The sequence below is a fragment of the Aethalodelphis obliquidens genome, unplaced genomic scaffold, assembly GCF_003676395.1.
Source record: "Aethalodelphis obliquidens isolate GAN/ISIS:26980383/991018 unplaced genomic scaffold, ASM367639v1 scaffold80, whole genome shotgun sequence".
Lineage (NCBI taxonomy): Eukaryota > Metazoa > Chordata > Mammalia > Artiodactyla > Delphinidae > Aethalodelphis > Aethalodelphis obliquidens.
The window spans coordinates 2,631,838-2,658,736 of NW_020838024.1; the positions used below are offsets into that span (position 1 = coordinate 2,631,838).

General features: G+C 35.6%; 2 protein-coding genes across 8 annotated transcripts in view; one reads left to right on the plus strand and one right to left on the minus strand.

The window, feature by feature from the left end:
- Positions 1-26,899, plus strand: part of NADK2 (NAD kinase 2, mitochondrial) — a 46,166-nt gene that overhangs the window by 16,421 nt on the left and 2,846 nt on the right. For 4 of the 7 annotated variants that reach the window (XM_027092729.1, XM_027092734.1, XM_027092733.1 and 1 more), the window contains exons 3-12: positions 77-165; positions 1,236-1,317; positions 6,554-6,637; positions 8,435-8,571; positions 13,445-13,523; positions 16,491-16,556; positions 17,907-18,002; positions 22,892-22,947; positions 23,077-23,130; positions 25,288-25,411. In XM_027092729.1, coding sequence (XP_026948530.1) covers positions 77-165; positions 1,236-1,317; positions 6,554-6,637; positions 8,435-8,571; positions 13,445-13,523; positions 16,491-16,556; positions 17,907-18,002; positions 22,892-22,947; positions 23,077-23,130; positions 25,288-25,411 — 867 coding nt within the window. Of the gene's footprint in view, positions 1-76; positions 183-1,235; positions 1,318-6,553; positions 6,638-8,434; positions 8,572-13,444; positions 13,524-16,490; positions 16,557-17,906; positions 18,003-22,891; positions 22,948-23,076; positions 23,131-25,287; positions 25,412-26,899 lie in introns of those variants that run through there. The other 3 variants (XM_027092736.1, XM_027092731.1, XM_027092732.1) reach the window with 3 other exon arrangements.
- SKP2 (S-phase kinase associated protein 2) overlaps positions 18,053-26,899 on the minus strand; it is a 50,319-nt gene continuing 41,472 nt past the window's right edge. Inside the window, exon 10 of the mRNA XM_027092738.1 lies at positions 18,053-18,237. Within this exon, the coding sequence (XP_026948539.1) occupies positions 18,225-18,237 (13 nt within the window). The 3' untranslated portion in view covers positions 18,053-18,224. The remainder of the gene's footprint in view (positions 18,238-26,899) is intronic.

The window sequence follows — 26,899 nt, forward strand, 5'->3', positions numbered from 1 at the left end:
AATAATCTGCCTCTCAAAAAACATACTCCTTTATGTTACTGGAAATTTTATACACACTTTCCTTTTTTTATCTTAGGAATGAGGGGATTGAGGTTCGTCTCGTAAAGAGGAGAGAATATGATGAAGAAACTGTTCGATGGGCAGATGCTGTCATAGCTGCAGGAGGTAATAGTTTTGCAGAGGTAAAGGTGCTGGAATATGGAAATGCTCTTTAATAATCATATTGCCAAATACCCTGTGGTCTAGCTGTGATGAAGCTCTCAGAGTCCTACCATAAGACGAATTTTTGGATTTTTAGGATCAGGTTTTAAAAGACGTGCTTTATACAACATTTTACTTTTCTAGTGAACGATGTTACTGTAAGGTTCTGTGCATGTATTTCTGTGTGTATATTTAAAGTGTGTATTTAAGTATGATTCAAAGGATTATTTATAACTATTTTGGTTAGTTATGCCAGTCTTTAAAAAAAAGTTGAGTTTAAGAGTTTAATGAGGGCTTCCCTGGTGGCGCAGTGGTTGAGAGTCCGCCTGCCGATGCAGGGGACACGAGTTTGTGCCCTGGTCTGGGAAGATCCCACATGCCGCGGAGCCTGCGCGTCTGGAGCCTGTGCTCCGCAACGGGAGAGGCCACAACAGTGAGAGGCCCGCGTACTGCAAAAAAAAATAAATAAATAAAAAAATAAAAGAGTTTAATGAGATTAGATAAATTCCATCCCTCTTTGGCCCCAATATACTTACACTTGTTTTTTCCTGAGCTTTATTATTATGTTACTGACTGTTCTCTATAAACCTTTACATTTTTTTTGGAGAGAAAAATCCAAATCTGGACACTTTTGTTGGATGTATCCTCATCAAAATAATTTATGAATTGGGACTGATGTTATGCGAGAGGGAAAGAGGATTGGTTAATAGAAGTGATAGAGTTAGAATAGCGATTCCCAGCTGGAGGCTACTGCTGGCATCCAGTGGGTGGCCAGGGATACTGCTCGCGACCCTACAAAGTTCAGGACAGCCCTCACAACAAAGAATTATTTGGCCTGAAGTGTTCATCTTGCCACTGTTGAGAAATTCTGGATTAGAGTGGGAGAGATAATACAGAGGGATAGTGGGTAGAAAGGAGTAGACTGTGGCAGCCAACAGGATGGGGTGCGGGTGGGATTATTAAAAGAACTGGTGTTCAAAATGTTGTTAAAAACTAGTTTTGTATCAAGTCTGGTTATGTCTTATGTCCTTTAGGTGATGGCACAATGCTTTTGGCAGCAAGTAAAGTCTTGGACAGACTTAAACCAGTTATTGGAGTAAACACTGACCCAGAACGGTAAGGAAAAACTTTTTTGTGCTTTGCTTTGCATAGTACCTGTTTATGATAAATCTTAAATTTGGAAGCTCCTTATCCTATTGGTACAGGGTGTTTACTATGGTGCATGCTGTGTAAGTGGAAACATCACCGTTGCTGGCTATCGTGAATGTTAGAACCATGTTCCAAAATCATTTCAGTGATGAAATTTAGGCATGTAGAATTGACCTCTACCTTTAGTAGATTTCTCTTCTTTGTCGTTATTTTCAAGGACATAGCTCTCTTTTTTAGCTTAGGCATGAGAAATATATACACATTTCGCTGGCATTGGTGGTAGAAGATTATGATATGGGATGGACAAGTTCTCACATTTGACTTCCCAGGTAGTTTGGGAGTAATATCTGTGGGAGGATAGACTTGAGCCCTTGACCCAGGTGAGTACTGGTGACTTTGATGTTGCTGAAGATGGATGAGTTAATGATGTTCCATCTTCTACCCTTCCTTCTGGCTCTCATCTACATTCCTGAATATGCCTCCACTGATTTCCTGGGTGACTTCGTTGACTTAATAAATAGACCAAACCCTATTATCACTTTTTTTTCCTTTCCTTAGCTTCACTGACATTTATCCTCATTCTGTTCCAGCCACCCACAGCCATGATCATACTTGGACTTTGTCATCACCTAGAATTTCCCCACCTCTCAAATCACTCTGACCATAGCCGCCTACCTTAATAGCAGTCCTACTTCCTCAATTCTAGTAAATCTGCCCTTTGACTTTCAGTGTGTTTATCCCCTCTATTTTTTTCTTAATTCTCCCTTACTTCATTCACTTTCCTGACAAATTTCTTAAATATTTTGTACCATTATCTTTCTGCTCAATCATGGATGAGTCTTTTCTACTCCACTCTGTACTGTCTCCAGAATAGCTGATTAACATGTGTCGTTTTAACTTAGATGCTGGTGACTCCAGAATCTGTATATCCAACACTGATCTTGCTTCTACTCTTACCTTATAGTCTCTTCTCCCCACTGCAGCCACAGTGATTGTTTTGTAAAAGTTTGATATATTCTGTGACGTCTGCTCGAAGTCTTACTGTGGTTCCCCATCTAACTCAGAATAAAATCTAATTTTTACTATGACTGGGGTGACCAACTCATCCTCATCCTGGTTTTCTTGGGACTTTCTCAGTTTAGCACCGGAAGTCCTATGTCCTGGGAAAATTGTCAGTCTCAGGCAAACTGGGACAGTTGGTCCCCTTCACTGTGACATTCAAGACTCTACATTATCTGGCCCCTGACTGTTCTGTGTCCTTATGTCCTATTATTTTCCCTTTCTTCATGCTATTCTAGCCATACTGGCCTCCACTTGCATGTATCCGGTGGCATTAAAAATGTAACATGTCTACAGATGAACTTATCTCCTTCCCCCCACCCATACTTGATAAATGAAATCATAATGGGTGCTGAAGCTGTGATGACCCATCCCTCACCACCTTCCCTCACTCCCTTTGTTGTATTGGTCTAGGGATTTAGTTCTAAGTTTTAGGGATCTTACCTTTGAATCCATCTCTTCCCCTCCTCACTGAATTTAAACATAGCTTTATAGTTTGTGGTTTAAATTACTGTAGTAACTTCCAGTCTTGCTCTTTCCAACCCATTCTTTATACTTTGCCTTAATGGTCTTTCTAAAGTACAAATTTGGTTGTATCCACTCCTTAATTAAAGTCTTTCAGGGTTTCCTTATGACCTTCAGGTTATATTGCAAATTCCGTAGCATAATATATATGATCTTTCACCATCTGTTGCCTATCTGCTTTTCTAGTTTCATCTACCCTCATTTACCTGTAGGCACTATACATTCTTCAGCTTAAAAAAAAAGACTGATGCCTCTCTAGGAACATTCTAGGATCCTTCCTAAAGTCTGTTCTTTGGGGGTTCTTGTTTTTTGATTTTTTTTTTGCGCTATGCGGGCCTGTCACTGCCGTGGCCTCTCCTGTTGCGGAGCACAGGCTCCAGACGCGCAGGCTCAGCGGCCATGGCTCATGGGCCCAGCCGCTCCGTGGCATGTGGGATCTTCCTGGACCGGGGCACGAACCCGTGTCCCCTGCATCGGCAGGCGGACTCTCAACCGCTGTGCCACCAGGGAAGCCCTGGGGTTTTTTTTAATTGTATTTTTTTCGCAGTTTTATTGAGATATAATTGACATACAGCACTGTATAAGTTTAAGGTGTACAGCATAATGACTTGACTTACACGTGTTGTGAAATGATTACCACATAAGTTTAGTTAACATCTGTCAACTCATATAGCTGAAAAAAAAAAAAGGAGGGGAAAGTTTTTTTCCTTATGATAAGAACTCTTAGGATCTACTCTTTTCATAACTTTCAAATATACCGTACACCAGTGTTAACGATAGCCATCATGTGGTACATTACATCCCCAGTACTTATCTTATAGATGGAACTTTATACCTTTTGACCACATTCATTCAGTCCCCTCTCCCCTAACCTCTGAAGGTTGTTCTTAAGTGCAGTGTAATGTATGAGCATCCTAATGTCATGATTGAAGGCTCACATAATGGGACTTTTTGCTCTGGTGAGGAGCTTTGTTGATATCAAGAAAGAGTTTGAAAGAGTAAGTGAAAGAGTTCTCCAGATGTCCATGTGCTTTTCATGCCTTTGTTTGTGCTTTTGCCTAGAGTGCCCTTACGACACTTACTCAATTGTGTAGTTCTTTTTCATTCAAGACTGGTACCTCTCCTGGGCTCTGACTATGATTCCTTGTACAGAGAGCACTTATCTCTTCCTATTATTTTCTGCTTGATTGTCTCTTCCATTAGACTATAAATTCCTTGAGTATAGGACTTAATTTCTCTATTGCTAGCATTTTAATTGCCTTTAGTATTCGTGCACGTGTATTTTAGAACTTTGCAATGACATAGTTTTACATCATTAAAGTAGGAGATTCTTTAGTGATCATATTTTATACAGTTTGTTGAAATATATTTTCCTTTAAAAGCTGGCTTAATACTCATTAGCCTGTGGGGATTTTGAAACTGGTAAGCAACAGGTGTTGCTTCTCTAATTTCTGCCTAAAATGATGTGTTCTAGAAGTCCTCTGGTTTTTCTTTTTGCCCCCAGGCAGAAATGTATTAAGCCCCTGGCTTGTTCCATAATTCAGGTTGCCTGAATTCTTCTTCTTAAACACAGAGGTGTCTCACAATCCTTAAATAAGCCCAGAAGTTAATGTTCAACCTAAGTTCCTTCTTTTCTGTAGTAGTTGTTAAATGCAGCATAACAGATCATCCCAAAACTTAGAGGCTTAAAGCGATAATAATCATTTATTATCTCTCATGGTTTCTGTGTGTCAGGAATCCAGGAAGAGCTTGGCCGGGTGGTTTTAACTTGGGATCCCTCATGACGTTATAGTCAGATGTCAGCTGGGGCTGCAGGCATCCGAAGGTTTGACTTGGGTTGGAGGATCTACTTCTAAGATGGCTCACTTGAGGACTCATCTAAATTAAATATACAATTTCGGTTTTCTCTTTTGTATTCTGTACTCACTCTACTGACCCCTGTACATAATTATGACATTTAAATGCTTAATGATCAAAATGGGATAGAGGGCATGTGATAGCCAACCTCCAAGATAGCCTCCTAGTATTTACACCTTTATGTGGTTCCCTTCCCACTTCTGTATCCAATCAGGGCCGGCGTGTGGGACCAATAGAATATAGAATAACAGTGTGTGAATTCCAAGGCTAGGTCATAAATGGTATTGCAACTTCTGTATTGGTCTCTTGGATTGCTCATTCTGGAGTAATTCGGCCACGGTGATGTGAGGATACCAGAGCCGCCCTGTGGGGAGGCTCACATGGAGAGAGACTTGAGGCCTCTTGCCAACAGCTAGCACCAGTGAGTGAGCCACAATGAAAGTGAATCCTCCAGGTCAGGTCTAGATTCTTCTCTCTAGAGTGTTTTAGACCTGCAGTTGACCTCCATAAGTATTCTATCAAATGTTGATTATCTTTTATAATCTTAGCACTGTAGAGAAGTATTGCAGTAAATATAAAAATTTTTTAAATTTAGTCCCCTGCCTAAGTTTCTTAACCACAGTGTTGACCCTCTCAGGTAAATTGATTAGTCACAACTTTGTAAAAGCCTTTTTCTCTGCTCTTCACGTTTATGTTAATTTACAGTTATTATTAAGGGTTTGTTTTGCCAGGCCTACTCTCAACCTTTCCTTCAAGATTGCAGCATCATATAGATGATGATTGAACTTTCTGGACACCTTTCCTCACGTTAGGTGCCGTATCCTCTCATCTTCCTGTGTCAACCTATAGGCAATCTTAACACTTTGTAATTTGCATTTAAAAAAAAAATTTGTCTTCCACATAAAGTTGTTAACTCCTTGAAGGAGCTCATCCATATATATATATATATATATATATAAATAATTTATTTATTTATTGTTTATTGTTTATTATTTATTTATTTATTTATTTTGTGGTACGTGGGCCTCTCACTGTTGTGGCCTCTCCCGTTGCGGAGCACAGGCTCCGGATGCGCAGGCTCAAAGGCCATGGCTCACTGGCCCAGCTGCTCCGTGGCATGTGGGATCTTCCCGGACTTGGGCACGAACCCGTGTCCCCTGCATTGGTAGGCGGATTCTCAACCACTGCACCACCAGGGAAGCCCCTTTATATATTTTTTGAATAAATGAAGGGTTACATTAGATTAAACTGTGAGTTCTCTTTTGGTTAAAAGAACATCTTAAATGACATTTAAAAGGGATTTATGGTTCAAAAAACTTTCACATAAATAGTTTGATTCCTCATAATAACCTTTTAGATTGGTGGTTTTGTGGCCCTTTTAGAGATGAGGAAGCTGATGCTAAAGTGACTTGCCCAAAGTTATAGTTAAATAATTTAAAGGTAAGATGCAAACACCACTATACCATTAGATAATTTTACAGGGAAATCAATCAGTGGCAAATTCGGTTTTATTTTTAGTTTTACTGTAATGTGGAAACTTAAGTTGTATTATGGCATTAAACCTGTATTTAAAGTACTATTTCTATTTGGTCTTTTTTTTTGTTCTTGTTGAAAGTATAGACAATTTGTGGCAAAATGAATTATAGAAGTAGAAATTCAAAAAATTTCATATCTGATTTTTGTAGTTTAGTGATACCTTTTGAATTAAGTACTTTTTTTTTCTTCTTCCCTTTACACCACGCAAATTCCTTTTAAAATAAAGGTCTGAGGGTCATTTATGTCTTCCTGTTCGATACACACATTCCTTCCCAGAAGCCTTACAGAAGTTCTACCGTGGTGAGTTCAGGTAGGAATTTCTTACTATTGCTCTATCATTATCTTATTAAAATATTATTATTATTATATAATTATATTATTAATGTGTGCCATTAAAAATGCTGTTAAACAGAACAAATTAGATAATATTTGGATTAGTCCATAGGTGTAACAGTAGCCATAAAAAATAATACATTAGCTGAGTCACAACCACATCTAACTTCCCTTCTTCCAGCCTGACTGGAGCTGTATGGAGAAACCCTGCCAAGTGCCACTTGGCCTATAATGTAATTGCAAGTAGAGGTTTTTCTCCTTCAGTGAGATAGAGGCCATGTCTCTACTTTAACCTCGTTACACGTTTTTAGCAGTTTGGTAGAAAGATGATTAAAACTGTTGGTGAAAAATTAAATGTTCAAATTCTCTGAGATTTTTTATTTTTTATCCTCATCTTCTCCCATCCAGAATGACTGAGGGTTAGATTTACTCTAACCATGCTGAGATTCCTGGTATCTCTGCCTTACATGTTACGTATTTCTTAAGCAGTGGAGATGTTTTTTCATATTTCTTTCACTTAATTTGTTCAGTGGTCAGACTGCCCTGAAAAGAGAAGGGTGGAAGGAGGAGCTGAGTTGAGGTTGGCCGATTAATTAGAGCCAAGTTGGACTACTTTTCTTTCCCTGACTTAGCCTAGATTTTATTGAGAGAGAAAAAAGTTTTTGAGAAAACTTTTTTTCTCTAGGTATTTGTGAAATTGTATTAAATCTTCTTGACTTCTGGAATCATTTTTTTAAAATTTATTTATTTTATTTATCTTTGGCTGTGTTGGGTCTTCATTGCTGTGCGCGGGCTTTCTCTAGTTGCAGCGAGCAGGGGCTACTCTTCGTTGTGGTGCGCAGGCTTCTCATTGCGGTGGCTTCTCTTGTTGTGGAGCACCAGCTCTAGGCGTGTGGGCTTCAGTAGTTGTGGCACACAGGCTCAGTAGTTGTGACACGCGGGCTCTAGAGCGCAGGCTCAGTAGTTGAAGCGCACAGGCTTAGTTGCTCCGTGGCATGAGGAATATTCCTGGACCAGGGCTCGAATCCATGTCCCCTGTATTGGCAGGCGGATTCTTAACCACTGCACCACCAGGGAAGTCCCTGGAATCATTGTTTTTAGTAACGATTCCAGTTTCTAGTCATTTCAGAAATTTAGCACCTTCACAAATGACTAATATACTCCAAGCAGGAGTGTATTTTTGTATACTTACCTAGTAGAATCTGTCCCACTGGCTTTTTCATATGTTAGTTTTTGATTTTGACATTAAACCTGATTCTTGTTTTCTTCACTTCTACCAAAAAGTCATTTAAGTTTTAGGTTTAATCTTAAGTGTTATAATATTTGTTATTGAACTCTTATTGTAAAAAACAGAAAAACAATATTACAGAATTTTAGGGAAGGGATTTTTATCTAATCTGACCACCTTAACATAATAGTGTTTTAATTTCAGAATGCTTTCTTTTTTATATATGTGTTATACAATGAGCAAAACACAACTATTAGCTAAGTATATAGGATTTAATGAATACTTGATAAAGAGTTTGACTTTAATTCAAGTTTTTTGGGAGGTTTTATACAAGTACATTAGATATTGCCATTAGAAAAGAGAAATAAACATCTAAATCTGTCTTTGATCAGGAACCTGTGGGTTTTAGGTGTTTCTAGTATAATAAGTTCATGGAATAACTAGTTTTTTATTATGAATTTTTTAATTTTGAGAAATTATAATGTCTAATCCTTTGTTTAATTTATTCTATTTTAATATAATTTGCTTTTCCTTCACTCTTCTAAGATGGTTGTGGAGGCAGCGAATCAGGTTATACCTTGAAGGGACTGGCATCAACCCTGTTCCTGTGGACCTTCACGAACAGCAGCTAAGTTTGAATCAGCATAGTAGAGCCTTCAACATTGAGAGAGTTCATGATGAAAGTAGGTAGATTGGGAATTAAGTGTGTTTGGGGCAATATGTAATTTATAGTTCCTTTGATCTCTAATTTCTAGAAGTAATAATTTATAATTATTTGGGGATTTCAGTGCCACTGACAACACTTAAGGAAGTGCAATGAACTACTTGAGTTGTAAAATTTATTATGATTAGATTCTGAAATAACAAATATAGCATATTTCCATGTGAAATTTTTTTCTAGGGTGGATTTGAAAACTCATTGATTAGGGAAGGACTATAAAATGTCCAGGAGGATAGTTGATATTTAGGGAAAGATTCTTGGCCTTAATCTTTGAAATGTCAGAAAGGAAGAAGAAAATGGTAGAAAGAAAATGAACCAATCTTTGAAAGATTTCATAATAATTATACATTTATATACTTACATTTAATTATATTTACCATGGTTCTAGTTATTGATTAGAATCTTTCTGTTAGGAAATTTTCGCATCCCAGCTTTAAGATTTGCATTTCAAATACTTGTGTAAGATGCTAAGAGAATATTAGCATAAGGTGATATGCAGGTTTTTTGTTGTGTTAAGATGAATGCTCAGTTTTGAGCTAATTTGTGGATTATAATTTAGCAATATTTTCCCACTTTTTCCAGTAACTGTAAGACTTTTATGATGCAAGAAGATCCCAAGAGATATCCTAAATGTCTGTGGACTGTATAAAAGGATATTTTTTCCTCCTGCATTTCATTTCTTGGCTAAACTTATCAGCAAAACTGTCTTTACATATCTGCTTTCTGTCTTTGTTTCTGTCTTGTCATGGTATCTTGATGTTTACTTATGTTTATTTTTTTTCAGAGTTTTTCATGGTGATTTATAGCTTTATAGGTTAACATGTTCCTAAACTGAGTTAATGCCATGTTTTAAAGATGCTGCTTCTTCCCCGGGAAAAAAAAATCATTTGATTTTTAGAAAGTTTTTAAGTAATTATTTTTAAAAAATCTAGACATCTTTCAAGTAATTCATAAGCATATGATTTCTTATTATCATTTTTGAAAGATTGCAGTAAATATTAAATTTTTTTTTTAAGATATTAAAATCTTAGCTAGAAATTTTACTTTATACCTCACCAAAAGAAGTTATTGCTGTCTCCAAAAGATGTTCAGGATTTGGTTGTTTTCACCAACAGCATTATAGGAAAGATGTAGCTTGGTATTTAAAGATTCATTGCTCAGATTCCTATCTCAGATTCACTGTTTTTAGTTTATAAGCTAAATTAATGTATATGAAACAAAATTACACATAAACTTAGTAATATTCAGGATGTTCCTATCTCATTAGTGTTAGTTCTAGAAAAAGAACAGAAAATGTTTGAAATAAAAAATATATATATAAGAAAATTCCTAAAAACTTAGGCACCAGTTTTTGAATGTAAGGACCCACAAAGTACTTAATATAGTCAGTGGTAAGAGGTCCCACACCAAGGTATGTCAGAATACTAGGGATAAAGCAAATCTCTTGCAAGCTTCCAGAAAGGAAGTGATGGTGGTGTTGGTGGTGATTGTGGTTGGAACAGGTTTTTTGATATATAAAGAATCTGGCATCACAGTAGTTTCAGATTTTTCAATAATAACCCTGGAAATTACTTTACTTATATTAATTATTAATATTGTTATTAGCAATTATATAACATTTACAATGTCTAGGCACTATTTTAGTGGGCTTGTTAGAGGGTTTTTTGGGGGGTTTTTTTGATAAAAGAGCTTTATTTTCTGAGAAAAATTTAGAAGGATTTCAAGGATATCTCATATTTGCTATTTAAATTCTCTTCAAGTTGGCAGGGAACATTTTCTAGGAAGCTGCCATTTGGGATTTTTGAATATAGAAGTAGGTTTGAGATTATAAATATACCACCATGTTTGATCCCTGATCGCTTTCTAATTTAGAACAAAAGATTACAGAGAAAAACAATCCTAGTTTTTTTTTTTAAACTTCAGCTTGCAAAAGGGATGATTTAACTTTTAAGCAAATAAAATTTTCTATCTAGTGTTATCTATCATTAACTAGGTTATATTTGTATACAAGTTAATGAAGAAGAATTCATTTTTATTACCTTTATACCTTCAAGGGAAGGTAGGGTTGATTATTTTTTAAAAAACTTTTAATCACATAAACTAGTAACTTTCTTATTTGAAAGCCTGGTTGTATTAATTTGGATAAGTGAATTGATTTGATAAACAATCCCATAATCTCAGTGGCTTAACATACTGAAGGTTTATTTAGAGCTCAGCTCACTGTCCAAGGGGTGTTCAGGCAACCTCTGAACAATGGCTCCTACCATCTTCTAAGGCCTCTGAGTCTTCTGTAGCTTGTGGGGAGAAGACGACAGTGAGAGCATGGAGGATCCTTAGGGAAGTTTTAGGAGCCAGGCCTTTTCACTACTTTTGCTCATATTCTATTGGCCATTACTAGTCCCATAGGTATACCCAATGTGAGTAGACCTGGAAGCATAGTCTAACAGTCTGACAGTGTGAGGGAATTGCACAGGGTTGCAGTCTCTGTCACTAGTATAACAATTCTATACTTAAAAATACAAATTAATAATTAATTTTGTAATGCATTCTCTTGGATAGAAAATTGTTAATTGGTATTGAGTCCATCTTATCATGTCCTGCTGAAGCAAGTTGTAAATGAACAGTTCATGATTAGATAATGTTTGGTAGTCAATTAGCATGAAAGAAAATATAAGCAGAATTAAGATGATTAATGAGACTCGAAGCAATTTTACGTTTTCTCTTCCTTCTTTGATAAAAGATTTCAAGTGAAATTCAGCAAGCACACATAATAAAAGTGCAATACAGAAAGGAAAATTAGGATGAGGAAAAACGGGTCTAGAGGTTAAAAAGTCAAGACCATATAAAATAAAAAGATATGGTTACAGTTTGATGGTGAGATTTCAGATTTATTAGTAATATTTAGTGAGTACTTACTGTTAGTTGAACATTTGCAGAAAATCTGTGGGGAGATGTAAAACATTCCATTAGTGATTTACCCTATGCAAAGAAAAATAATTTAAACAATAAATTTTAACTTTTTACATTGGTAAAACTTGTCAGATGTGAAAATGTGAATATATCTAGTACCAAATTAAGAGTTTCAAGAGTTAGGTTTTGCAGTCTGAAGTACAATCAAATTCGATTAAACACAGCAAATTTTCTATATACCTTTTTGTGTCACATTCTTTCTACTATATTAATGAGATTTAGCTGATAATGTTAACCCATTACATAATTTAGTCAAATAAGTTTTAAAAGGTTCCTTGGTATTGTAACAACAGCTTATAATCGAAAGAATAGTTGGGCCACTTTAAGCAGTTATAATCCAAAAGATATGAGATACATGTAATTAATATTCAATAAACATAAATAGGCTACAAGTCAGAGGAGAATAATAGATTGGTGGTCGTGTTGGTGACAGTGGTGGAAAGTTTTATTAGTGTATTAAGTGTCTAATGTGTATTAGATATCTATACACATTACCCCGAAACATAGAATCTTAAAATGTAACAAATTACCCCAGAATTGAGCATCTATGTTTTAACAAAATATTTATGATTTCACAGAGATTGTGAAGGTCAAGAATCCAAGAGTGGCTTAGCTTGCTAGTTTGAGTTTAGGGTCTCTCAGGAGGTGACGGTCAAGCTGTTGGCCGGGACAGCAGTATCTGAAGACAAGATTGTACTGGAAGATATGCGTCACAACTCATCACATGGCTGTTAGCTTCAGTTCCTCACTATGTTGGCTTCTCCATTGGACTGCTTATGAAATATCTTCCCCCAGAGCAAGTGATCTGAGAGAGAGAGTGACCAAGTAGAAGCCAGGGTGTCTTTTTTTAACCCAATCTCAGAAGTGACGTACCGTCACTTCTGCCATACGTTGGTCACATAGACTAATCCTGGTGTGATGTGAGAGGGAGAGTTGTACAAGAATGTGAATACCAGGAGGCAGGAATCACTGGAGACCATCTTAGAGGCTAGCTGCTGCCACAGCTGAGGTGGACTTTTAAGCTTTGACTAAGGAAAAAGATGTGGAGGAGACAGAAAAGGGAACTTGTTCCATAGTGCTTGCCCACCAGGAGATACTTGGGTGCAATGAATCTGCTACTGGTGACATTGAGAGGAAGGGCCTGGCATTTCCATTTGGAGACTGGTAAAAGATAAAAAGTAAGAGAGACTGTTTGAAGGTGACAATCACAAGTTTGATCCAGAAAGCAGTGGGAATTCTTTGGAGGATTTTGCATGATGGAGTGATGTTTAAGTAATCATCAAGGAAGATCACTTAAGCTGTGCATACAACCTTATAGAGTAAAAAATAGATGACATTTTTTTAGGAGTCATAAGAAGAGATGTGGCTCTGTTCCTCCAGTGCTGCCATTGCTAAAAATCACTCCTGAGGTTTTCTACTTGAAAAAGTAATCTGAGTTTTAACATAACTGGTTTGGTTTCCTATATGAGCCATTCATGTAATTTGATGCTTAAATCCAGAATGGCTCTCCTTTGGAAGTACTTGATCGTCTCTACTTCTGAAGCTTCCAGAGTAAAACTAAGTCAAGTGCGACCACATGAATCTTATGCTATGGATAAATATATTTTATCGCTCTTGAAAAATTGTTTCAAGAAGACCTAAGGTTTATTTTGGAGAGACAGGGGCTTCATTGCTTCATAATGTTTAGATGATTTTGTGGGTCTGTATTATGAATACTTTAAATATGATTTAATTTATCTGTTAATAGTGATAAGGTATAGACACTACAAAGACAAATATGAATATATTAATATTTTATAAATTTTATATGATAAAATTTCTAAAATTTAAGGAGCTGTCTTGGATTTTTCTTTCATTACCTTCAGGGTTTGAGGCTTCTGGACCCCAGCTCTTGCCAGTGAGAGCACTAAATGAAGTCTTCATTGGGGAGAGTCTGTCATCCAGGTACTTTTCAACCTGTGATCTTGAGTTTGAAATTTTAATATTTTAGTAATTTTTAAGCTATTTATTTCTACAACCTAAGATTTGTGAATGATTGATACTATATAAGTAAGAGAAATGAATTATTTAATGAAATATTTCCAGACCTTTGTACATGTTAATACATGTTAAGAGGAAAGAAGGTGTTATTACTAAAAACGTTTGTGAAACCCTGGGTTAAACAAAGTTATTCAGATTTCTTTACTGCAGTATTTCTCAGAGCCTTTAATCTATCATATAGGTGCTTTATAAATGTTTAAGAGAATGATATATAGGTATATATTTGCAATTGATAAAAAACATTGATCTTATTGACAGTCCATATTAATATTGCCCTACTGACTGTCGTAATGTTTTTTAATGCTGATTTATTTGTTTGCTTGCTTTGGTCCAGGATGCAGGTAAGGAGAACGCATTTGGCTATCATGGCCCTTTAGATTTAAGCAAGAACAGTTCTTAGCCCCACCCCTGTTTTGTCATCTATGATTTTAACATTTTTGAATGGTCTAAGCCAATTGGTTTGTAGAATATTCCCTTTTTTAGATTTGTATGATTTTTTTTTCTTCTCTGCATGGTAAGATTCAGAATGAGCATTTTTGGCAAGTATACTACATAGATAATAGTGATCCTTCTTAGTGCAACATCATAAAGCAAGTGTATCGACAGCTTAAAATTTGTAACCATCATTACCAAAAATTAAGGTTAGTGAAGCTCTTTACTAGGAATATAAAAATATAGTATTTTATTACTGATAAGATCTATTTTGTGAGTGTTGAATATAATTTAGGCTTAAATTGTCAGTAGAATTTTTTTCTAAAAATTTTTTTGTGTGACACCAGTTACCAGTTATAAAGTGACTGCCATAATATAAAGTTAATTTAACTCTTGGTAGTGTGTTAGAACTTTCCTTCTCATTTTTGTTGATGTAAGTGAATTAGGGGTGGAAGATAGAGATGAATCTATATCCTACTTTCCTGCTTCCAGAACCATGTGACCCTTTGAAGGTCACATAATTGATTCCCTAGTTTACTGAGAGTTTCATATATTCTGAAATTCTCTTTATTATAAGTCATATCCTTTTATAGGAAGTTTAATTATGATAAGAGAAATTTGTCTTAAAAAAGCCACATTTTAGCCAATACCTTAACTGAGGTAGGTAGTACTGAAGAGAGCAAAGCCTTGATTCAACAGAATGATTTGAATGATCTTTTTGAGTTGTAATTATTTTATTAATATAATTTTAAACATATGCAATAAAATACATTGTGCACCCACTAGGGATATAAAGATGAATAAGGTAAAGATAGTGGTATCTCACATAAAGGTAGTAAAATACATAATTTAAAAATTATTAAAAGTAAAATGTATTCTTCAAAGAAATCAAATAAAAATATATTACTTAAAGAACTTTAAAATATGGTAAAATGTGAAGATGTATTTAATATAGTAAGACTTATGCAGCAACAGAAAAACTTTGTATATAGCATATCAAGTTTGAAACAACATGGAAATGAGTAATGGATACATTTGTGTCATAAGAGAGAAGGAAGAGAATGTAACTCTAATTAGTGATATAATCTAGTCATTATTGGTAAAGAGGCAGAAGAGAACAACTTCAAAATGAGATTGGAGGAGGTCTGCATTAAAATAAATAGATGACAAAGGTAAAGATGTTTTGTGAGTTTATGCTTAATTCTAGGGAAGCCATTTAATGGCTTACATTATTCTGTTTGTATATTTTAAAGGTCATAACTTCTGAGAGCTTCTACTAGTGTTGCTTTATGATTTGTACTTACTAAAAAATAACTTATAAAAGGAGGAAAATTGGGGTCAATTGATAGATTTTTTGGAAATTCAGTGAAGTCCCATTAGGAGGTTTTAGACTGAATGCTTTCATTTTTTGTGGTGGTCGTGATTTGGTTGGTTTACCCCTGATGTCTGATGCTTGTTCTTTTTGTGATCTTAGATGCCTCACCTGATATCTTTACTAAGATAAGGGCAGCAATGGGTTGGCTTCTGATGCTACTGAAAAAGATTTAACTACTGGAAATGTTAGAACTTATTTTTAAAGATTCTATGACATAGACCCTTAGGCAGAAAGGAAATGAACACTTATTGGATGCCTGCTACGTGTCAGGCACTGTGCATGTTGTGTAAGTTGTCACATGTATGCTCATAGCAGCTCTGTGAGAAAAGTAGTTGTATTGATCAGTGAAAAATTGAGCTTTGGAGAATTCAAATAACTTGCCCAAGGTCATATATTTAGTTAATTAGCATCAGAACCATCATGTAAACCCAGAATTTCTGATTCCAGATCCTGTATTGAGTTGTCATGAAAACTTGTGAAGTACTGCCAATTTTTGGACTGCCCCTGCCTGTCCACGCCTTCCTACTGGCAGTGCTATCTAAAGGTCATCTTGTATTATTTCTTACATAGCATCTTGTTTACTGCTTAAAGCAGAAAACAGCACTCTAAATAGTTGGTAATTATTATTTACTTTAAAATTTCTGACCTACCTACTAGAATATAAACGTCAAGAAGATCGTGTCTATTATGTTTGCCATTAAATCCCCAGTACCAACACAGTGCTTATTAAAACATAATAGGCACTTAATAATGTTTATGGAGTGAATAAATATTGAGTCCTGCCAAATGTTTTCATTATCTCCATTTTATAGGGAAGTCTGTGGCTCAGAGAAGTGAAATAAATTGCCCCAAATCACACAATTAATAAATAACAGAGCCAGGGTAAGCCTGTGCTCTTCTTCAGTGTATACAATAGAACTGTGGTCTTCCTGAAAACTGAAGTGCTTTGCTTGGAAAATACGAAGTGCAGCAATATTATTCCTGCCTCATTTATAATGTTCTTAGACTTAAGAACATTTTAAAAGCCCAATTTTTTTTCTTTTCTCCTATTTGTTCTAACCTAGAATGTCTTATTCTTGGGCTGTAGCAGTGGACAATTTAAGAAGAAGTATACCCACTCTAAAGGGACTGTGAGTTTTATTGCTGCCTTAAAAAAATAATCTCCCTGAAGCCAAAATTCTCTGAGTTGACTAATCTTGATAAACCTGCATGTGGGAATGACACTAAATTTGTTCCTTGTTTTGGGCTCAACGTCTCTCACCTGACTATACTTTCCTTTCTCTTCACCTCTGCTTCTCCTCTATCCTCACTTACCTATAATATTTGGCTCTATGTGATTCTGGCATAATAGCAGCCATTCCTATGGATTCAGATGGCTTGTCTGTGTATAATAGGCTCCTAATGTACCTAAAATTCCTAATTTTCTAGGAAGATATAACAAAGCTATGAAATAGATTAAATGTGAATATTCGGCTTGCTATCTTTTATTTTTGTAGAGAATGCTGACTTCAGAGAAAAAATGACATGGAGTTATATCATGTAGAATGTTCACAAACCAAGAGCTTGGTAGGAGAAATGAAAGGGTTAGAATAAGAGATAAATTATCCATTGAATGTTAGTATCTGCAGGCATGTCTAATAATTGCCATTATTTTGAAAAGCTGTATTTTGTTAAGGGTTTATTTTAACTTTTTTATTTGCTGGAGAAAAGTAACCCATTGTTGACCAGTGACATCATTATTTTAAGATACAGTTCACCAAATAAGCTTTTACGTGTTTCAAAAGCTCTTTGAATAGTTGCAAATCATTTATACATTCATGCAGTTAAAGAATAGTGTCATTATTGCTGGTGGGAGAAGACTCAGTTGATTCCGTATTTATTAAATACACTAAGAAATATAAATCTTTTAAAAAATTACAGTTCTTGTTCCCTAGTTTCGTCCAGTGATCCAGGACTGGTTGAGATTTTTCTTTAGAACTTCATTATCTCTGCTAGCTTACTATCAATTCAAAAGGCACATTAGTATGTAACTTAAGAAACAAGAGTTTAGCAGAAACTATTGGTAACTTGAAGGATTAGATGCAGACTTAGATGTAACAAGGACTAGCTACCAAGAATGAAACTCTCCTAGGAATGGTATTTTCTTTTTGAATTCTGAAATAAGGTTCTGTATGTTTCCATAAAAGCAGTAGCAGCAATGCTAGGTAAAAATTTACAAGAAGCTCCTGTTTGAAATGTTAAAGTATTGATAGAAAGGAGGCGCATATAGATCAGAGAGGGATGCAGACATGCAGATATTTTAAAATTTTTTTCACTTAATTAGTATTGAAATTAGCATCATGATGTGTGTGCCAACTAAGTCAGGTATGTCTGAGTCAAGCTGGCCTACTTAGATTTCATCAGCGCTGAAAGACTATGTTTATCATATTTACCATGAGACATAAGTTCAGCCAATCCACTTTTATATTCTCAATTCACAGGGCTTCCTACTACGAGATTTCAGTTGATGATGGTCCATGGGAAAAACAGAAGAGTTCAGGGCTCAATTTGTGTACTGGAACAGGATCAAAGGCCTGGTGAGTAACTTGAGATGTTGCTTATCAACTTTTGTGAAATACTTTAAGTAATGTAATTTAGTTGCTATCTCATATTGGTGTATCTAAGGCTTCTAATATGCAAGAGGTAGCTAGCCTGGTGTTATTATATCAGTTGGCTCAGTTTAGCTACACTCATTGATTGGGTCCAGGAGTCCGGCTTTGACTTCTTAGATTATAGCGCAGCCTGGATCTGGTCATTCTTTAGCTTCCCATACTAGGTTTGTAAAGAGAAAATGAGAAATGTTTTGAGGGATTATATATTTTTAAAAATGAACATTTCAAGTAATAGTAAAGAAATGAAAACAAAGTACAGTACCAAAAAATATGCTGGAGGTTTGTGCATTCAAGGCCTAACGAGATAACCTGGGACATCCTGCAACTTGTCTACCCTGTGACCTCTCTCTGGGAAGTCTCTTCTACTTCTTAGTACACACATGCACATGCCTCCCAGACCTTTATCTGTAGCTGTCTTCTCTCTTGAGTATAAACTCATATTGTAAACCTACTTACTACATAGGATTTCAATAGCATTTCAAATTCAACACATTTAAAACTGAATTTATTGTCTTCAGTTGTTCTCCCCGTGTTCCCTGTCTTGCTTAATAGTATCACCCTTAACCTTGACATCATATTCTCAGGAAAACACATTGTTCCTTAAAACCTTGCTCTTATCTTTGAGTCTCCCTTTTCTCCCCTATCAGTCTCTAAATCCTGTCAGATATAATTCAGAAGCTCTAGCCCCCTTTTTCAGTTTCTATTGCTATTTCTTTGGTATAGGGCCCCATCTTTTCAGTGAATATTCTTTGTGTCTCACCCTTTATTCTTCAGGCTGTCATTCATACTACTACCACAGAGTAATATTTCTAAAATATAGGTATATCTCCCTATTTCCTTCTGTGCTTTAAAACTTTCATTGACTCCTATGTTCACATTGCTCAGACTGTCATATAAGGCCCTTTAAGTATGACCTCCTTGCCAGCCTACTCCTGCCTGACCCTAACCCATCACACTGGAGACACTGCAAGCTACTTGCAATTCTCAGCACAAGCCACGTTCTCTCTGGGCTTTTTGTTTTTGCTCAATGCACCTTCTTCCTGCATTGAATGCCTGAACACTCTCCCCTTTCCATCCACTGGCTGAAAATTCCAATCTTCAAATGTCATTTTCTGTAGGAAACCTTTACTTAAGACCTAGTTCCTTTCATAAGCCTAATTAATTGATCCCTTTTTTTGCCCTTACCCAGCACTTTTTCCTCATCACACTGTTATAGCACTTAGCACATTATTAGTTTCTGATAAGCTCATACCCAGTTAGTTTGAGCAACTTGAGGCACATGGGATGGTGACTAGTGTTTTTTTTTTTCCTGCTTAATTTTTTGTGTGCATAGCACAGTACTTAATACAAAGTCACTAAAATACTTTTTGAATAAATGACTACATGCTCACAAATATAGCTAAAACAGTGCTTATCAAACTGACTTTAAGTTTGGATGCTTTAAAATTGAGTTTTATTTCCCCTACCACACACTTTATAGTTGAGTCCTGTGTTGATGTTGCATTTAAATAAGTATGGCTGAGACTAGAATTTCAGTCTTCTCTGTGTTGCTTATTAAAGTCTGCTTTGTCTCCCATGCTCTAGTGTAGAACCAACTCTGTCTCTCTAACTATATCCTGTCCCTGCCACCTTGGTTAACTCAGTCCCTTTTCTTCTCTACTCAGCCCTATGTAGCTTACTTGCTTCTAACATGTTCTACTCTCCTCCCTGTCATAACTGATAACATTTCTTTTGTTACGATTGCATTTCCCATGTATCTTTTGATCCTTTTTCTCTTCAGAAAGTAGGGGGAGAAAAGAGAAGCCTAGGGGCCAGAGGGACTGAGGGAAAGTTATATGTTCTATATGTTAATTTCAACTTACTGCAGTACCATCTTTGAGCACTTTCTTTGTCCCAAGTAAGTATATTGTCTTATTTAAATTCTCAAAAATACTCTGGAATTAAGTGATTTTATTTTCATTAATAGAGTTTAAAAAGTCTCAGAAGTTGGCTGACTTGCCCAAAGCCATGTGGCTAATAAATGGTGGAGGCAGGATTTAAATTCTGTACTTAACTATAAGGTGTAGACCTCATGAGCCACAGAAGGAGGAAAAGCATGGACGGTTCCCTGTGGGAGGTTGTGAGACATGCTTAGAAGTGTTGCCCATGATAGCCACACTTGTTCCTTTAGCTAGAGCTTAGTTACATGCTATGTGGCAAGAGGGGGTGGGAAATATAGCCTAATCATGTGTCTGGGGTCGGGGGGGAAGAGAGTTCAGGGATTAGCTATCCCATCTTTGCATTTCCAAAAATACTTGCACAAGACATAGGATGTAATGGTTATGTTGCATAGCAAGTGTCTCTGCATTGTTGCATTCTCATCTCGGTCCTCTTCCCAGTGTGGGATGTGATCTCTAGCACACACTAGGAGAAGTTCCACAGAGCGGGATTATTTATGTTTCCATGAGTTCTTAAGACTGTTGCCAGTCCTCCTCCATACATTCTGCCCTAGCAGACTTAACTAAGGGTGAGGAGCTGTTCTTAAGAGAAAGTTTTACTAGCTGATGAAGATATGAGACTCTTTGTCTTTCAATTTGGTTGTCTTTAGTAGAAGTTATGTCCAGTTTCAAATCAGAACTCTTAGAATGGTGAAGGTTGTAGATCGAAGGAAAAAGTTGTGTGCTAGCTAACACCTACTTTGGCATATAGTTTGTCTTTGATATAGAATGTAAACCACTCCTAAAGGTAGAGTGAATTGGCTGAGATTTAGATTACAACCACAGGAAATTAGTTTTAATTTAACCCCAATTCAGAGAACTTAGTTTGTGTTGATTTGTGGTATCTCTAATAAGTCATAGTTCTAGGAACGTTAGAGCATGTCTTACAAGACTTCCGTTCTCTTAAACTAAGTCTTAACTACAATAAGGAGATATAAGTCATTAATATCTTTTGCCCTAAACATATTTTAATTCAGTGGCACCCTAATAAATAGCTTATTTTTATGTGACTTTTAATTTAAAGTATAATTCCAAAACAGTATCTTTCAGTAATGGGTATATTCAGAGGAATTAGAGTATAACTCATACATATTCCTTACATTTGACATTTTCATTCAGTGTTGAGTTCTTGCTGTGAGCCAGGTAGTGCCTAAAGTGCCTTATGTCTTGTAGTGTGTGACAGTAATGCGAATGAGATAGGTTTTGTGAACCTCATGGTAAACAATAAGAAAGTCAGAACACTCGAAGTATTTTGCTTTATACCACATAGTGAGTATGAGCAAAGGTACAGAGGCAAGAATGAGCCTGGGGTGTTTGGAATGTGAAATTGGAGGACAGATAATGGTGAAAAATAGGAAAGGCAAGGGCCAGATTTTAGATTTTTTTTAGGAATTGTGTGACTATGCAATATTGTGCCTGTTCGTGTGGATTATCTACTGAGAAGAGTGAGAAGAGTTAGAGGCAGAATTCCAAATTACCTGGAAGAGTAATTTTTTTCTAAAAACCTTTCCTTAACCATCTTTTTAGACCCCAGCACAGAGCTTCTTTTAAAAGTTATTGAGGGACTTGCCTGGTGGCACAGTGGTTAAGAATCCGCCTGCCAGTGCAGGGGACACGGGTTCGAGCCCTAGTCCGGGAAGATCCCACATGACACAGAACAACTAAGCCTGTGCACCACAACTACTGAGCCTGTGTGCCACAACTACTGAAGCCCGTGCATGTAGAGCCCGTGCTTCTCAACAAAGACAAGCCACCCCAATGAGAAGCCTGCGCACCACAGTGAAGAGTAGCCCAGCTCGCCGCAACTAGAGAAAGCCCACGCGCAGCAACTAGAGAAAGCCCACGCGCAGCAATGAAGACCCAACGCAGCCAAAAATAAATAAATTAATTAATTAATTTTTAAAAAAGTTATTCATGTTTGTGTTAATGTTTGTTCCTAAGTGGTTAAGCAAGCCATCTTGCTAGTAAAAGATTTCTCATCTTCAGAAACTATTTTATAATTTGAAGAAATACACATTTTAAAATATGTTAAATAATACAGAGTATACAACAAAAAGTTAGTCTCTTTCACTTCATATCTCTAGTACTAATCTCCAGATATAACCACTCTGTACATGCATATATTTTTTTAATATAAGTAAAACAGGTAAGTTTTATATATATATGCACACATACATACCATATAATGCTTTTGGTTTTCTAACTTAACATATTGTTATCTTTCCATTATCAGTACATATAGTTGTATTTTAGCCTTTTTAATATCTACATAGTATTCTACTGAGTGGCTATAATATAATTTATTTACCCAGCTTCCTATGGTTTTGCTATTATGTGCTTCCCAGTTGTTTTGCTATTATAAATAATGCTTCAGTAAATATCCTTGTATTTGTCTTTGTGTATTATATGTACAAATATATTTTAGGATAAACTACTAGGTTGAAGAATATGTTCATTTTAAATCTTAATAGAGCAGAATTGCCCTCCAATTGCAATCTCTATAATTCCATTAGTATATAAGAACACTTCTTTTCTCATACCCATGTCAATACATTGTCAGTTTTGAATCTTTAAAATCTGAGAAAAATCTTGTTTTAATATGTATTTCTTCAAGTATGAGTAAGATTGAACATTTTTTTCATATAGACCCATGAACTATTTGCCCATATACTTTGCCCACTTTTTAAAACTGTAAGGTGGCTGTTGTCTTTTGGTCATTTTTTTTTTTCCTGATAATTTCTAAGAGTTTTCTGTACATTAAGTAGATTATTCCTTTTTCATTTTTCGTCTGTTTTTAGAACTAAAATAAGAAAAGATGTATATGGTGTTTGTTTTTAGGTCATTCAATATTAACAGGGTTGCACCTCAGGCTGTGGAAGATGTTCTAAATATTGGTGAGTACCAAATAGCTCTTATATGTTATATTATAATATGCTAAATATATTTTATTGTATGTTAGCTGTATTGTACATTATAAAATATTTTATTTAATCAAGATATTTCCCCTTTTCCTTTTTCAATAGCAAAACGACAAGGAAATTTAAGTCTTCCATTGAACAGAGAATTTGTAGAGAAAGGTCAGTGACCAATGATCATAACTACTAACACTTTCAGTTAAGTTCTGTACATATTTTGAGGATGTTATTGTGAAGTGTACTTGTCTAATTAAGCAAAGCGTAGTGCTTTTTTGACTCAAACATGCTCTTAATATAATACCCCTTAAAATATATTTTAAACAATAAAAAGTTTAAAGCTGGAATTTTATATTATGATTTTTGTCAACCATGGAAATATAACCTCTGTGTCAAAACAGTGTGACTGCAAACATGTCCTGGGGGATAGGAAAATGTAGAAAAATACACATCTGGAAATTAGGAAATGCACACCTAAACTCAGTGTGCCATTAATATCCTCTAAATGAGAAGGAATTCACTGAACTCTGATTGCTTACCTTCACATTCACTAAAATGTTCTCTTTAACCTTCTCCTATATGTCCCTGCCCAGTTATTTCAGGGTTCCTTAAAGAGAACCAGCACAGTCGGAGGAAAGATACTGATCAGCGAATTTGAAGACTAGGTTCCAATCCCAGACTAGCCAGTCACTCACTGTGAAACGATGGGCAAGACTGTTTCTTTGCTCCTCTGCTTCCTCAACTGTGGAATGAGAGAGTGGACATAGATTGCTGGGGCATAGGAATTTTTCAAATTTATTTGTTAAATTTTATTTTTTTTAAATATTTAAATTTGTAAACTGAAAACCACATTCATTTGATTTGCATATGAAATTTTAACACAGTAAAGTCTACTCATCAGCTAGGATCATTTTCAAAAGTATGGACCTCAAACTAAAGCTAAATCATGCTGTCTCTGTTTAATTGAAGAGTATTCTAAGATTTCAAGGTAAATTATTTTTAGAAAAACAACAAAAAATCCGAACTTGTTTATAGTTGCATCTATTTACCTATGCTGCAACTGTCATCCATAAACATTTGAGTTTGAGAGTTATCAGAACAAACATGTTCTTACTGGTCGCTTTTAAAATGATTTACAATACATGATAGAGTATATTAACAGTGTGAGTTCATTTTATTTATATATTTTGGATTCTCATAAGACTTTCTTTGTTGGGGAGATAGTTTGTCTTTAAAATATAGTTTGTAAACAGGACTAAATCTCTGTGGTTACTTTCAACTCTCTAAAATGGACTGTTTTCTCCCTCTCTCAATTTGAGACCTAAAAGATAATTTTAATCATGGCTTTGAGCTAGAATTAGTGTTAAATCTGCATCAAAGAAAGGAAAATTAGGCATTTATAGTAATTGATTCTTCATTATATAATTTAACTTAAAGCATAACGTGTATAAAACAACTGAAATTTATATCAGGTATACAAATTACGGGTATATATAAAATACAGTGATTGATTTTTCTTTTAATAAACATACTGCTTTACTGAATGAATATTATTCCTTTGAAGATTGACTATCTTCAGAAGCAATAGTGAATGACAATGGTGCAGTAACTGTTACAGACACTTCATTTAATTCAAATGAAATTTTGGTATATAAGGTAGATTATCTAATAGTCTTGCAATGTCTTTTAATGTGGTGCTCAACTAAATGTTCTTTCAAGCCCAGTTTCTTTGTACAGTTGTTTTTAACCAGTTTGTGCTCTGCATGCCAACTCTTGTGTGCCTCTTGGTTAGAGAGAAAGCAGATCCGAAAGACTTCTAGAAATATCTTGAGTAATAGCAGTTTCATTAGAGAAAGCATATTGCCTGCCATTGTTTGAGACTGAATTTTATATCAAGATTATTAACTTATACTTATGAACTCTCTGGCGTGGTATTTTGTAAAGGAACTTCTTAGCAAGAGATTATGGCAATTTAAGGTCCATTTTCGAGTGCCTCAAGCTAGTTTCTCTTTTTTTTGTTTGATTACTAGCTTTATAGGTACCCCCCGACCCCAGCCAAATGTACCTATTTCTGCTATATTGTGGGTGATGTAGGCTTCTGTGGGCTAATCTTGGAACATACTCCTCATTTATAAGCGTTTTTTTGTTGGTTTCTTTTTTTAATGGAATGTGTTGTGAGTTCCAAGAAACTTGCTGCCAACCAGACCTTTGGAATAGAACTGTGCTTGTAAATTGGGGATGGCATCCATTTTCATTTTGCACTTCTCAGAAGTGACTGTCTTTCATCGAATGTGCTAATATTTGTTTTTTTTTTCTTTATAGTAACAAATGAATATAATGAATCGCTGCTCTACAGTCCAGAAGAACCAAAAATACTTTTCAGTATTCGAGAACCAATAGCAAACAGAGTTTTTTCAAGCAGTCGTCAGCGTTGTTTCACCTCCAAGTAAGCTTCCAAAGTTGTCTTGGGGCTGTTTTCCTCCCTTGTAATTATAAAGCACAGTTGGCTTTAAAAGTGTTCAATTTCATTAAATTCACTCCTTCAGACTTAATCTCGCAGGGAAAGTAGAACCTGTAGAACTAAAGAGGTGTCATGCTAACCTGGCTAAAGTAATATTTTGTCTAACGCTTAGGGTTCCATTTTAGAGAAACTAAAGTTTAAGTTAATAGAAAGGAGAACATAGTTATTTAATTGGGTGATGTGGGCTTTGTTTGTTTACTCTAATAAGACACAGTAAGATCAAATTATCACTTCAAAAGAAGCTGACTGGAAAGCAACTTTTTTTTCACATGCTGTGGCATAAAAGCAGGACCTGCATTCATACAAAGTCATACAAAGTCTAATATAACTTCAGAGTAGGATTCATTGCTTTCAGCTTTTCCCTGAAAGTGAATCCCCCCCTCCCCACATCTATTAAATTTGCCTTGGATTGTTTTTTGAGGGGAAGAGGATATACAGAAATGTTTGTAATTTCTTATTTTGTAAAGGTTGCCCAATTTTCCAAACTAACAAGGAAACCTACTATAATTCTGAAAAACTGTCATCTATCTCATGGCAAGCAAAGAACAGTTTAATTACAAATTGCTGCTTATAGTGTGCATATAGTTTTTTGAAAATACACAACTGAATTTTTCCAGGAAAGACACAAAAAAGGAAACTCGTCATACTTAAAAATCACTTTATCATTTGAGAGTTAATTTTGATTAATCAACGAATCTATACTCAGTTTGGGTGAAACTGTAAAGATTCACTTAAATGTTTGCTCATATAAGTAGGAGAATAGCTTTATGACTTCGGTGGTTGGAAAGTATTTCTTAGCAACAAGATTGATAAATTGAACTACATTAGAGTTAAGAGCTTTTGTTAATCAAGGCACCATTAAGAAAATAAAAAGGCAAGCCACAGAGTGAGATAGTCTAGCAATGGACTCATATCCAGAATATATTTTAAAAATTCCTACAAGTCAATAAGAAAAAGACAGGCAGCCCAGTAGAAAAATGGCCAAAAGTCATGGACAGGCATTTCACAAAAGAGAATATCCAAATGGCTGATAAGTATATGGAAAAATATCCTTGACCTTATTATTCATCTGAGAAATATAAATTAAAACTACATAATATGATACCACACACACCAGAATAGCTAGAATACCAGTTGTTGATAAGGTGGAGCAGGTGGGACTTTTATGTCCTAACATTAGGAATAGTTTGGAAACTTGTTTGGCAGTTACCTACCAAAGCTGAATACAGCGCATGCAGGGACCCAGTAATTCTGCTCCAAGATATATATCCAGCAGAAGTGTATACACTGACCAGAAATGTGTGCACCAAAAGACATGCTCAAGAATATTCATAGTAGCACTATTCCCAATAGGTAAAAACCCAAATGTCCATGAATAGTAGAAGAAATACTTAAATTTGGTTATTTTTGTAC